This window comes from Ipomoea nil, unplaced genomic scaffold (genome assembly GCF_001879475.1).
Source record: "Ipomoea nil cultivar Tokyo-kokei standard unplaced genomic scaffold, Asagao_1.1 scaffold3172, whole genome shotgun sequence".
Taxonomy (NCBI): Eukaryota; Viridiplantae; Streptophyta; class Magnoliopsida; order Solanales; family Convolvulaceae; genus Ipomoea; species Ipomoea nil.
In genome coordinates, this window is record NW_017619600.1 from 1,325,346 (window position 1) to 1,338,847 (window position 13,502).

The 13,502-nt window shown below is 36.7% G+C and overlaps 1 protein-coding gene across 1 annotated transcript; it reads left to right on the forward strand.

Annotated features, from left to right (window-relative positions):
* Positions 1-245: 245 nt before the first annotated feature.
* LOC109168088 (protein LITTLE ZIPPER 1-like) lies at positions 246-1,412 on the forward strand. The gene is made up of 2 exons (XM_019317138.1): positions 246-466; positions 895-1,412. Exons 1-2 carry the CDS (start codon positions 360-362, stop codon positions 1,130-1,132), a joined length of 345 nt encoding a protein of 114 aa, XP_019172683.1. The 5' UTR covers positions 246-359; the 3' UTR covers positions 1,133-1,412.
* Positions 1,413-13,502: the final 12,090 nt, after the last annotated feature.

The following is a 13,502-nucleotide window of genomic DNA, read 5'->3' on the forward strand; positions in this document are numbered from 1 at the left end:
ATTAGACTTGCTCTCTTTCTTCACCCATTTCCACACTCCTCTTCCTTCCTTGTCCTATTTTTTTTTTCTTTTGTCTTTTTTTAATATTAGATAAGGGACTTCCTATTTGTAATTATGAGCCATGTTGCAATCATTTCTATGCTATAATAAAAATTAAATTTTAAAAAGACAAATACTATTAGACTTCAATTCCTCTCTTTCCTCCCCCAATTTTCCACACTCCTCTCAAGCACACATACTATACATTGATGATGACAAATATTTCACACTATTTATATCACCACATTTCACCATCTTCAAACCCCATTTCCCAACCCACCTCCTCTTCTTAAATTGCAGAAAGTTCAGAAGAGATCGAAATGTGTATCAGTTCCTCAGAGTGGATTCAATCCCATAACCTTTACATTTCTATGCATAAACAGCGATCAAAGCGCTCCAAGGTTCAAGTTCAGGGGCTAATTACAAGGTTTTCATCCTTTTATGTCATGAATTGATCAATCTTCACTTTTTCTAGATATGTTTATTTTTTTTTTTTGAGTGACGAGGGAAACTCAAAGTCACTACGACGAGGGTGTGCACTAGTAAACTGATATGCCTTGTGACCTTAATTAACAAAGGATTTCAATGAGTTAAACTACTAAATTAGTACGAGGGTGTGCACGGGGTAAACTCTGTCTTGTAACCCTAACCAACAAAGAATAACAAGGAGAAAAATTAGCTTAAATTGCCCATAGCTGACTGGCTCAAACCAAGAAAGTAAATAGGCCATTCTCACTGGGAGTCGAACTTACAAGCTTGTGGTTAATTACCAAGCTAGCCAACTTGGTTAGGGTTGTTCCATAAGTTTGTATTGTTGGTTGTTGAATTGATTGTGATTGTATGATTTGTGTGCAGGAGGAGGAAGAGAAGAGAGGAGAAGAGTGATGGAGAGAAGGATATGACAGTGATGATACTGCAGAACTTGAAGCTGTACATGGAGAATATGAGTATATTAGAAGAAAATGAGAGGTTGAGGAAGAAGGCTAGCTTTCTCCATACAGAAAACCTTACTTTAATGTATGAGTTAAGTTCCAACAGATATTTCCTTGCCCCCTCCTCCACCACCACCCAAGTATGCAATCAACTTAGCTAGCCTCAAGGACAGGACTGGAGCGATAAGCGTTGAGAGAACTCTGATCTTCGATCTCCAGAATTGATTCGATTCGATTTATATTTCCACCAAATTCCATGTTATTATGTGTGTAAGCCGCCATATTGGTGATCAATTAAGATCCAGTTTCAATTTTGTTCATCATTTGCATTTCAATGTACTTCTCATAAATTAGAGTTCATATATGTTGTATGTTATGCTTAGTTACTGTTGTACACCATAATTGTTACAAGCTTCTACTAAAAAAATTTCTTTTGTTTAATTTATATCTCTGATGATCTTTACTTTTACTCTAATTAGGGTTTGGAATCTATGCATATATATACTTGTCTTATAGGTATGCTGGCTCATCGATAATAGTTTTGAGGATAGTTTATGATGAAAAACAATTTTCGAATTCGGGAATTAAATTATCGTTAATTTGTTTGTGAGAATACGATTTTATTTATAAATCCAATAAATTAAATATCAATTTTTTTTTTATTTCTTGTTTCACATTAGATATGTTCATGTTTTAACTTGGGTGTGGTTGAGTGGAAGTGACTCATCAATCCTTAACCAAATGTCAATAGTTCGATCCTTGGCTTTGGGTATGGAGCAGCCTTAAATTTCCAGACCAACTATCCCACCCAAAATGGGTGTCTACAATTGTCTACAATTCAGCAAGGGAATTAATTACTGTGCCCGACGGTGAAAACTCAATGTACACCTAGAAAAAAAAAAAAAAAAAAGAGATGTTCATCTTTTCGTAGAAAAAATATTAAATTAATTTAATTACATTGTTGATTTGGTATGGACGTAGAAGGAAATAAGAGAAACATATATTATATATATACTCACTAGAGGTGACTAAGAGCTTGGAGTCATCATCACCACATGAATGAATGAAAAACAGGAGAAAGATATATATAAAAGATTTATAACTAGTATAGTTATAAATTAAAATTTTTAGGATCAAGTTATAAGGACTAAAAAGTTTAATCAAAATCTTTTATCATTCGACGTGACGATATATTATTTGTATTTGATTAATAAGTAGATTTTTTAACAAAGAGTGGCGTTAGCCAATTCACAGTACACAATGAATAAACAAGTTTTATTTGTTATGTAAATGGTGAACTTTTTTTGTCTATGTAGTTTTATCAAAATATTTTTTTGCTATACATTATAAAACTATCAACTACACATGTTTGAACAGATATTACAATGTATTAGAGTCAGTAGCATTTAAAAAAAATGAAAAGAATTATACTATATTTAATTAAGATTTTAAGTTTGAATTACGTATGTGAAGCTATAAACATTGAGAGAAATTAAGGTTGTATTTATTTTAAATTTTTTTATTTTTAGTTCTTTTTACTAAATTGGAAGATTGTAAAAGTCAACCATATTTTCTAATTTCTATTTTCTTTTTTCTTAAGTTTTTTTTTTTTTTTTTTGAGAATTTTCTTAATTTTTTATTTCTCTTAAAAAAAAATCTTCAGTGAATAAATAAAAGATAATAGAAAGAGCAACCCAATGCATGCTGAGTTTGTTGTGCATGTTATCTTTTTTCTAAGCTAAAAATCTCTATTCGAAATGCTCTAACTGAATTTTGTTGTAAATAAAATTATTATAGAGTAATTGACTAATATAATTAAATATAAAATATTGTAAATATATAGAAGTCATTGAATTGAGTCCATCTGTAACACTGAATCCTGAAAATTTGCAAGATAGTAATATATTATAGTAATCATTATTATCTCAAATTGTTTGAGAGTTGTAGAACCCAGACACTATAATCAAATTATAAAGAATTATTATATCCCAATTAGAAGCCATTCATCTTCCCAGTTGTGTTGAAGGCATTCAGACTTCAGATCAGTGTGTCTCCACTATCACCATCCCTCATCATGCACCACTACTCAGCCCAAGATATGTGAATCTCGCCCACAAATGTTAAGGCCCTGTTTGGTATATTAACCTATCAATCAATTTTAGCTTATTTAATCACTATTAATTATTTGACTTAGTTAAAAAATCAACTTCAAAATGCTGAAATTCAAAAAGCTGCTCAAAGCAGCTTTTTCAATTAACTTTTTGAGAAAAGAAATTATAACAAACAGCTAGTAACTAATTTACCAAACACCTACAATAATCTAATGTTATCAATTAGTTATACCCTCTAATTAACCCAATCAATTAACAACTAACCGTTATCAGCTAACGTTCATTTACCAAACAGGGCCTAAATTTCCTTACCCCAAGGGTCCTACACTGGCGGTAAATAATACCATGAATCAGGGTCTAGCTTACATTATAGACCCTAGTTCAAAAATAACCTTCAGATTCTGTATCTATAGTTGACATATTCTGTACCTGCAGTTGATAGTTTTTGTAGCTGTAGCTATCATATTATGTGTCAACAATTATCAAGTTATTTGTTTACATGTACAAGAATTCTTAACTGTAGATACAAAATGTGTTAACTGAAGGTACATAATTTTTGTATTAAGGTTCACAATGCAATATGAACCCTAGTCCATGGTATAACAATTGACAATTAACTTAAATAAAATAATGAAGATATAAATTACTGACTTAGTAAGATGAACAATGTCAGGTGCTCACAATATGCTAACCACATCAAGTGTAATCAATTGTTATACCATGGACCAGGGTCCACCATGCACTGTAGATCCTGATCCAAAAATTATGTACATGTAGTTAACATATTATTATGTGTCTTCAGAGCATCTACATTAGTGGAGTTTGCTCAGTTTTTTAGGAGAACATAACTTATGCGGAGGAGAGAGAGAGTAGATAGAAAATTTCGGGGCTTTGTTAAAAGGAGCTAGTTTTTTACATATCTATTGGCCTAAAAAAAAAAAAAAAAAAAAAAAAAAAAAAAAAAAAAAAAAAAAAAAAAACAAACAAACAAACTACGTGGCGCAAATCTCGCGCCCAGCCGGGCAAAAAAAAAATATATTTTTTTTTTCCTTTCCTTCCCATTTTCTCTTTTCTAGTCACATCTGCAAAAATCCCTCAAAAATTACAACTATTGGGGTTAATAAATTATGTGCATCTTAATAAGTTCCAAGTACATAATTTATAAACTACAACGCATAATATGTTAACTACATGCACATAATATGTTAATTGCAGACACATAATATGTTAACTGCATATTATGTTTCTACAGTTAGCATATTATATGTTTGTAGTTAACATATTATGTGTTTGTATAGTTAATATATTTCGTGCCTTCAATTTATCCACAGACACATAATCTGTTAACTGCAGACACATAATTTGAATGTCATTTTGGACCAAAGTCCATAATGCAAGGTTAAACCAGATACATGGTATAGTGAGTTTTACTACATGGACTTCCAATATTTACTCCCTCACTTTTACTCCCTAATGTGGTAAGAAATGATAAGTTATCTTCATCCTATGAGTCCTAAGAAAAATGCCAACATCAAAATTTTGAGTGATGGGGAGTAGAACTTAGAGTCCAAGTAGTATTTTCCTGGTATAATTTGTCTGGTGTAACTCCCACATTATGACTACCAAAATTGAGTGAGAAAATCAGTGTATGTGCTCACAATAAAGGCAAGCAATACTAAAGTATCATTTCCAAGGTAGTATCTGAGCCAAAGAATCTAAACCCCCACCACCGGGGTTCAAACGGTCAAACCTATGACCATCCATTTGGATGGGTAACCGGGATGCCATCACACTACATAGTAGTTGGCCCACACACACTAGTTTGATTATAATAATGTTGAAGTATTATTTTAACCAGTAATTGTCCCGTGCGATGCACGGACTATTATTAATTTAACAAATTTACCAATTAAATTTTTGACATCCTCTAAATTAGTAAAGAAAGTAATGGTTGTAGAAAAAAAAAAAAAAACAAAACAAAAAACTTACTTGATTTCTTCATCTCAGAATTAGTTTTATTAAAAATGTAAGTATAACTATACAATGTAACATTTACTATTTTTAAAAGTTTAATTATGTTATTATTATGTTGATTTTAAAGTTTATTGTTACTTGTATTATTATTTGAATTTGAATTTGAAATAACTAATTTAATTATATAGCTAACGTATTTAAATAAAATTTGTAAATAAATTAACACCAAAATAATTTATCGAAAATCTCCACAAAAAACTTATTCATTTGAAAAATATTATTTATGTAAGAACTATGTTTATTTTATATCTAATTTCTCCTTTTTCTGTGGAGTCAAATTAATTATAATTGACATTTAAATGAATATATACATAAATTATATTAAATATAAAACTTGCTAATCTTGTTTGTATCAAAATGCATTCACACTTTGGAGGGAGAATTTTGTGGCCATCATTTTGGTTATATATATATATATATATATATATATATATATATATATATATATAGGGAGGCCTTCAAGTAGGAACCCTTGGTTAGGTAGGAACATAAGAACTAATCTAAGCCATAAAAATTAACGCAATCAATGGTCTAGATAAATTAGTCATTTTTATGTAGATCTTTAACATAATTAATTATAAATGATACTAGTGTAATTTTGTCCAATATCTAATTATAAAATAATATTATATTTGGATTCTTTCCAAGATTTTAGGATGACAAGATAAGAAAGGACTCCAATTGTTTTGTGAATCACCAATTCACCGTTCGTGTGATTTGCAATAGGGAAGGGCGTCCGCCGTCGTCTGACTTCCAAGAGAAACGCAGAGTCGCAGACCACCAATCATCGACGGCTACTGCTGAAGGATGGCTAGCGACGACAGTGAATGTAAGACAAATATTTGACCCCATACACATGTGCGTACTTCCAGTAGGAATATAATTGGATACATCCATTCCTATTGCTGTTTTCATGAATTAATTGGTACAGAATTTGTGGTGGACAATATGGCACAAACAACACAATCTAAGTGCACACCCAAATATTAACCCTTGTCATACACACACTGATTCTGAATGTAATGGCACACAGTGCGTCACCCAAGCGCACAACCCCTCCTGGTTCATACGGGGTAATGAGTGTGCCACACAGGCCACAGAAACCCTGTGTACAGTCACACACTCCATTCTCTGTAGTCGAGATTTTTGTGTGTGCACTTACGAGGTAATGAATGTGCCACACAGGCCACAAGAGCTATGCGCTCATGCACCTCGGTACAAATATTTGTGCCACATAGCTTAACCATATTATGAGAAAATAGCTTAACCATATTATGAGCAAATAATGAGTTCAATGTTTCACAGGAAGTTCATCATGGTGTTTACTGAATATTTCACCTTGCTTTTGCGGGTCTACATCATCACCCAACATCGATGTAACCCCCCTCCCCTCCCCCCCCCCCCCCATTTCAAAGAACAAAGGGTCAGGAAAGCGCATGAAATTATTGAAAGAGATTGCATCAGAACAAGCTGCTAAGGGAATAAAAAAGTTGATGATAGCCGAAACTATCTCCTTCACCAGAAGCCGGCCTGAAGCTTAGTTTTTGCAATTTCTACAGCATTATACCTTATAATACTGCTACCCAAAATCTATTTGTAAATTCTTTATTACTCTGTTTGTGCATGAATAAATGTATAGCAGCTTGACTAAACATACTTATTTATGAAAGTGGGTTTAATTGTATGTATAATAATGTTGTAGAATGTGCGTCTAAAAATACATGTTACCAGTGAGTGTGCACCAGGGTCAAACTGCGTGTGCCATTATGTGTAGAGCTAGAGCGTCCCTGACCAAGCGTGCACTTAGGTTTATCTGTGTGTGCTTTAGTGTGCAAATATTCTAAGCAGAAACTAGGATGATGGTATACCTTTCGATGTGCACTTTCGTGAAAATGGTTGTGCCATAACGTACCAACTAAGAACGGTTGGAAAGACGAAACTGGAGTTAGTGTACCCCTAGGTTATACTGTGTGTGCCAAAGTGTGCAGTGGTACTGACAGATTGAAGCCTAAAAAACTAGGAGGATGTGCTGCACTATGGTGTGCACCTAGGTTTCCCGTTAGTGTGCTCCTGGGTTATACTTTATGTGCCAAAGTGTGCAGTGGTACTGACAGATTGAAGCCTCAAAAACTAGGAGGATGTGCTGCACTATGGTGTGCACCAAGGTTTCCCGTGTGTGCCATACTATGTGTAATGAGTTACTGCACGAAAAGGCGTACAAGAAGTTGGTGTGCATGTGGGTTACAACATGTGTGCCATGATGTGTAGTATTATTTAGACCATGTACTCGCGTGCTATTGATCTGGGTGTGCCATAATGTGAAGAATTATTTTGATCTTGTTATGGCAAGCACTTATGTTAATCTTTATTAAGTGCTACAATTATAATAGAACATGAGTGTTCCATAACGTACGGAAAGAGCGGCACTTATGTATGTAGAAATATTTTGACCTTGTATGAGGATGCACTTCTGTTGATCTTGGTGTGCCATTATGCACAAAAAAATCTAATAGATTAAATACATGCAAACCATGATGATGTTTTACACTTTTATGTGCACTTTAGTAAAAATGACGGTGCCATAATGTAGAACATGAGAGTGCCATTACGTACAAAAAGAGCGTTTTGATAAACAGGCAAAAAACAAGTAAAAAGTGTAACTCAACCAAGGATTAGCTATCAAATATCATAATAAGAATACATAAATTTACCCAAGTGAAATTAAGTAAAGTACTAATTAACTAGCTCCAAATGAGCACACGTAGCTAGCTTTGTTCTAGGGCATCACGGTATTCAACCGCGCTGCGAATGTTCTTGAAATGTTGTTAATCCACCTCATGGTATTCAATAGCACTACGGGTGTTCTTGGAATGGTGTGAGTTACATTCAACGGTCAAAATCTCACGCATATAAGTCAACCTCAACAAATCAAGCCCCTAGTATCACTCTTCTGCAAATCACAATTACATTGGTTCATTGATTGCCCCAAGAAGGTCCCCATGGCAAAAATGCCACAATCTACCTTATTACGTGCATCGCGCCAACACATCTGCATCCTTCTAGTAATAACCTTTCGAATGGCCGCCCCACATCATTCATCAACCACATCATCAAGGAATACATACAACAAATCTTTCTAGCAAAGGGCGTAAAACGATACAAAAGATTAGAATTTGTAAAAACAACAAACCAAACATTATGGATATAAAGGATGGATGAGAATTTAGAAAACAACTGCGTGTGCACATATGTAAAACTATTTGTGCCATAAAGTGCAACAATACTGGTAAAAATACTCAAAAAAAAAAAAAACACGTGAACCCTAAACTGGAAGACAGATAAAATGATCAAAACTAAACACAGTTATATACCCAGAGTGTACACACAGTGTAACTCATATGCACACCAGGCCACTTCTTTTACGCCTATTCATAGACACAATAATTGTGCACATAATGACACACACAGTGTTACCCAAGTGCACACCACAGACTTACACATCAAGCAGGTTCCATTATGTTGATCTGTGTGTGCCATTATGTGCAAAAAATAACGCAGAAGAAGGGAGGGAACAATAATTATATTTCAATTGTTGGTGCTTATTTTCAGTCATAACCAACAGCTAAGAAACTATCTAAACTAAAATAACATAGAAAGATTTTATCGGAACTTCCAAATTAAAATAACATACAAGCTAATTGTGTAGTAGTGTAGTACACTATGCAAATGAAACGAATGATAGAATTGTATAAATATGTGAGGTTCATGAATGATTTTTTGTTTTATTTGTTTAGTGATGCAACAATACTGGTAAAAATACTCAAAAAAAAAAAAAGTAAAAAAACAAACAAACAAACAAGAAATACCTAAAACAAGTCAAAATCGAAAAAGCAAAAAAATAAAAAATAAAATAAAATAACCACCATAGCCACCATTGATAAACACAACCCCAAACCCACACAACCACAAATCCTACACAACTACACCCCAGAATAGATGAATTCCAAAACCATTAAAAAAAAAAAAAAAAAAAAAAAGAAGGCAAAAACGCAAAAGAAAAAGAAAAACCCTACCTCGAACGGACGCCCTTGTCACTATGCCAGAGCACTCCGGATTTCGACCACCAACTCCGGTCATCTACCTGAGAACAAATGCAGCAAACCGGGAGAGATGACAGAGGAAACGTCGTGCAGCAGTCGACAATGCGAAGGAGTCCAATTGAGTTTGAAATTAGCAACTAACTAAGAGGATAAGCCGAGAATTACGCGGGTGAAATCCTTTCCAGAGCCAACCACCGACCGCCTCTCAGGGGTCGCCGGCAATTCAAGATATCTTCATACGTATCGCTAAGAAGTCCAAACGTGATGCCTCTGTGCTAGAACCATCGTCACCATTGTAAGCGGCTCTGAATTCACCACGTCCGAATTTACCTTCTCTGAAGCATGCAGCTGGAAATCTCCAAGATACCGAGTCTTAGGGAACACTGCCTTCTTCCTTCATGCCTCAGGCGATAGGGGCCTGATTGCAAAAGCAAAAAAATAAAAAATAAAATAAAATAACCACCATAGCCACCATTGATAAACACAACCCCAAACCCACACAACCACAAATCCTACACAACTACACCCCAGAATAGATGAATTCCAAAACCATTAAAAAAAAAAAAAAAAAAAAAAAGAAGGCAAAAACGCAAAAGAAAAAGAAAAACCCTACCTCGAACGGACGCCCTTGTCACTATGCCAGAGCACTCCGGATTTCGACCACCAACTCCGGTCATCTACCTGAGAACAAATGCAGCAAACCGGGAGAGATGACAGAGGAAACGTCGTGCAGCAGTCGACAATGCGAAGGAGTCCAATTGAGTTTGAAATTAGCAACTAACTAAGAGGATAAGCCGAGAATTACGCGGGTGCACCCTTCGATCTGCTATTGGACTGCCTAAACTACCCCTAATTTCCATTAATAAAATCTTTTAGCGTAAAAAAAACATACTAAAACTACTAAAAATATGGACCATTGATTTATCTTGATAAAAGGCTATGATTAGTTCTTAGGTTCCTACCTAAAGATTGGTTCTTATATGAATCTAAATCTCTATATATATATATATATATATATATATATATATATATATATATATATATATATATATATATATATATATATATATATATATATATTGTACTTGAGGTCATTGGACAATATATGTTATTGTATGATTCTGGATTTTAGTTTCATTTTCGACGCACATTGGTTTCATTATCGCAATACTAAAGTGTCATTTTAATTAATAATAATAATAATAATGGAGAGCGAAAATCCTCTCCAGAGCCAACCACCGACCGCCTCTCAGGGGTCGCCGGCAATTCAAGATACCTTCATACGTATCGCTAAGAAGTCCAAACGTGATGCCTCTGTGCTAGAACCATCGTCACCATTGTAAGCGGCTCTGAATTCACCACGTCCGAATTTACCTTCTCTGAAGCATGCAGCTGGAAATCTCCAAGATACCGAGTTTTGGGGAACACTGCCTTCTTCCTTCATGCCTCAGGCGATAGGGGCCTGATTGCAAAATACCAGCTCTCCGGCACCGTCTAGAGCCGTCGAAACGGTCTCGCGGGACGGGACGGGCCAAAACACACCAAAGCCCGTCCCCGTGGCAGGGCGGGCTAAAAAGCCCGCCTCATAGCGGGCTTGGAATGTGACCGGCCCGGCCTGCCATGCCAAAGCCCGCTAGCGGGGCGGGCCAGCCAGCCAGCCAATATTTTTTGTAATTAGAAAAGATTTGTAATTAGAAAAGATTTGTTGTACTGTAGGCTTGTAATTACACTACTGTGTAAGTTTTTTAATTTAAAAAAATAACATGCAAACTAACAACATGTATTAAATACTAAATATTAATACAAATTAAAATAACTAACAACTAATAGAAATTATCCAAACTTTCAAGTTTCTATTCAACATTAGGAATTAAAATAAAATAGTTTTGAAAATACTAAACTTCTAAAACTCATAATTCATCAACCATTATATCATTCATATCATGGTCTTCTTTTTCTTGATCTCTATCATCATTGATTTAGAAATTGGGAATTGAAAATTGGGAATTGTGAAGCAAGCTACTATATATTTTTTTTAATATAGATTAGTAGGCCGCGGGCTAAACCCGCGGCCCGCCTAACACGTCCTGCTTGGGCCCGTGACCCTGGTGGGTGAAGTAATCAAGAATCCGTCCTCTACCTACCGCGGGACGGGTCGGGATGGGTCGACCCAACGGGTAAAACTCATTTTTACAGCTAATGCAGAACCATTTGAGGATGACGCCGAAGACTTTGCCATCGATGAATCCCCTGTGGTGGTGATCACTGATGAAGAAAGGGAGAGAATTAGGTGCCCTTGGCGACGTTCTCTTATCATCCGACTCCTTGGCCGTAAAATCGGCTACGCATATCTGCTCCAGCGTCTTCGTGTGATGTGGAAACCAGAGGGTCCAATGGAACTCATAGCTCTGGAGCATGATTATTTTCTTGTAAAATTTGAGGCGCAAATGGACTACGAGTTCGCAATGTTCGAAGGTCCTTGGTCGACCTTTGATCATTATCTCATTCTACAGGAGTGGAAGCTGAACTTTGATCCTATTGATGACAAAATGAGAAGTTGTTGGTATGGGTCCGATTTCTGACTATCCCGGTGGAGTTCTTTGACGAAGGAATCTTGAACATTAGCCGGAAGATTGGCCGGCCGGTGAAGGTTGATACTACAACAAGTTTGGTCTCCAAAGGTAAATTCGCGCGCGTTTGCATAGAGTTTGATATTACGAAGCCATTGCGTTCAAAATTTACGTTGGAGGAGAATGACCGTCTAGTTGAGTATGAAGGGATGCATCTCGTCTGCTTTGGCTGTGGCATGTATGGGCATTGTCTTGAACAGTGTGGTAAACTCCCTGCAAATTTGGATACGGCTGCTACCGGCGAAGCCTCAATGAATATGGATCGCGATGATCACTACCCTTTGCATGTCCAGCCACCCAAAGGTCCAGACCTCACGAAAGACTTTGGATCATGGATGGTTGTGTTGCATAAGAAAGGCCCGAGGAAGCCACAATAGCGCCCCATTCAAGAAAAAGACACAAAAACAGAGAGGCCCCAAGGCTCTCCCAAGAACAGAGTTGCTTAGGGACTTGCAACTCAATTTCAGTCCCGTTTTACTCCGTTGGCTAATCTCGAGGGCGGAGAGGTTGATCCGGTGTTTAGCTGGTCATATGCCCCCTACGAGGTCTACCCCACTGGCCCCGGCTCGTGGCAAGGAAAATCCCATGCATGCACCAAGCCCGCAAGCTACGTCTGTGCCCAGCCAGAGGGATAATGTTATTTCCCGGGCTGTTTTGTTCACTCAAAGTCTTCCCGCTAGCCAACCTAATCAAAGGAATGGAGGCAGAGTAAGGACTCCGAGACAAGCAGCAGCTGAGCTTGAGCACATTGTTGTTCGTAGCTCAGACAAAGGGAAAACTGTTTCTTCTACGATAATCCATCACTCTGATGACACCATGATGAATGGTTTGGAGGATACGTTTCTGAATGTCCCTCCAGATAAGGCCTCTAGTTCCTGGAATTCAATGGAACCATTGGATGCTGCCATGGAGGATTCTGGGCACATAACTGCTTCTGTCGATGTGGGGGGTATTCTCCCCATGCGTTCATAATCATAGTTCCTGTTCTCTTTTTCTTTTTTCTGTGAATTATGAACCTAAACATATGGAATTGTCAAGGAGCGACATCTAAGTCATTCTACTGCTCCCTTAAACGCTTGATTCGTGAGTCCTCACCTTCTATTTTATGCCTTCTTGAGCCTAAGGTTTCAGGTACCCAAGCTAACAGGATATGCTCGAACTTTGGATTCACAGACTGGCTGAGAGTGGGAGCAGTTGGATTCTCTGGCGGTATTTGGGTTCTATGGAACAATACCTGCTCAATACACGTTTGTTACACTCACCCGCAGTTTGTTTTACTACAGATCAAGGAAGGCCAGTCTGAGCCTTGGTTCTTTGCAACTGTGTATGGCAGCCCATCTTTATCATTGCGAAGTAGGCTATTTGCAGCTCTAACACAACATAACATGAATGTTCATGGCCCTTGGTTATCTGCAGGTGATTTTAATTCCATTATTAGTCCGGAGGAGGTTATCAGCCCTGGTAATTGGCAGCAAGAGGGTCTCATTGACCTGGGTAACTGGGTTTTTCGGGATCTAAATTCACATGGATGAGGGGTTTAAACCAGCCTTCCTTTAGAGCAGCCAGACTGGATCATGGTCTTTGCAACATTGCTTGGAAGTCCAGATTCCCGGATGCCTTAGTTGCCCATCTCCCGTTATTCTGTTCTAACCACCC

Coding starts and splice junctions, on each gene's coding strand:
- LOC109168088 (XM_019317138.1), top strand. CDS start 360: ATGTGTATCAGTTCCTCAGAGTGGATTCAATCCCATAACCTTTACATT. Junction 467..894: donor GTTCAGGGGCTAATTACAAG/GTTTTCATCCTT, acceptor ATTTGTGTGCAG/GAGGAGGAAGAGAAGAGAGG.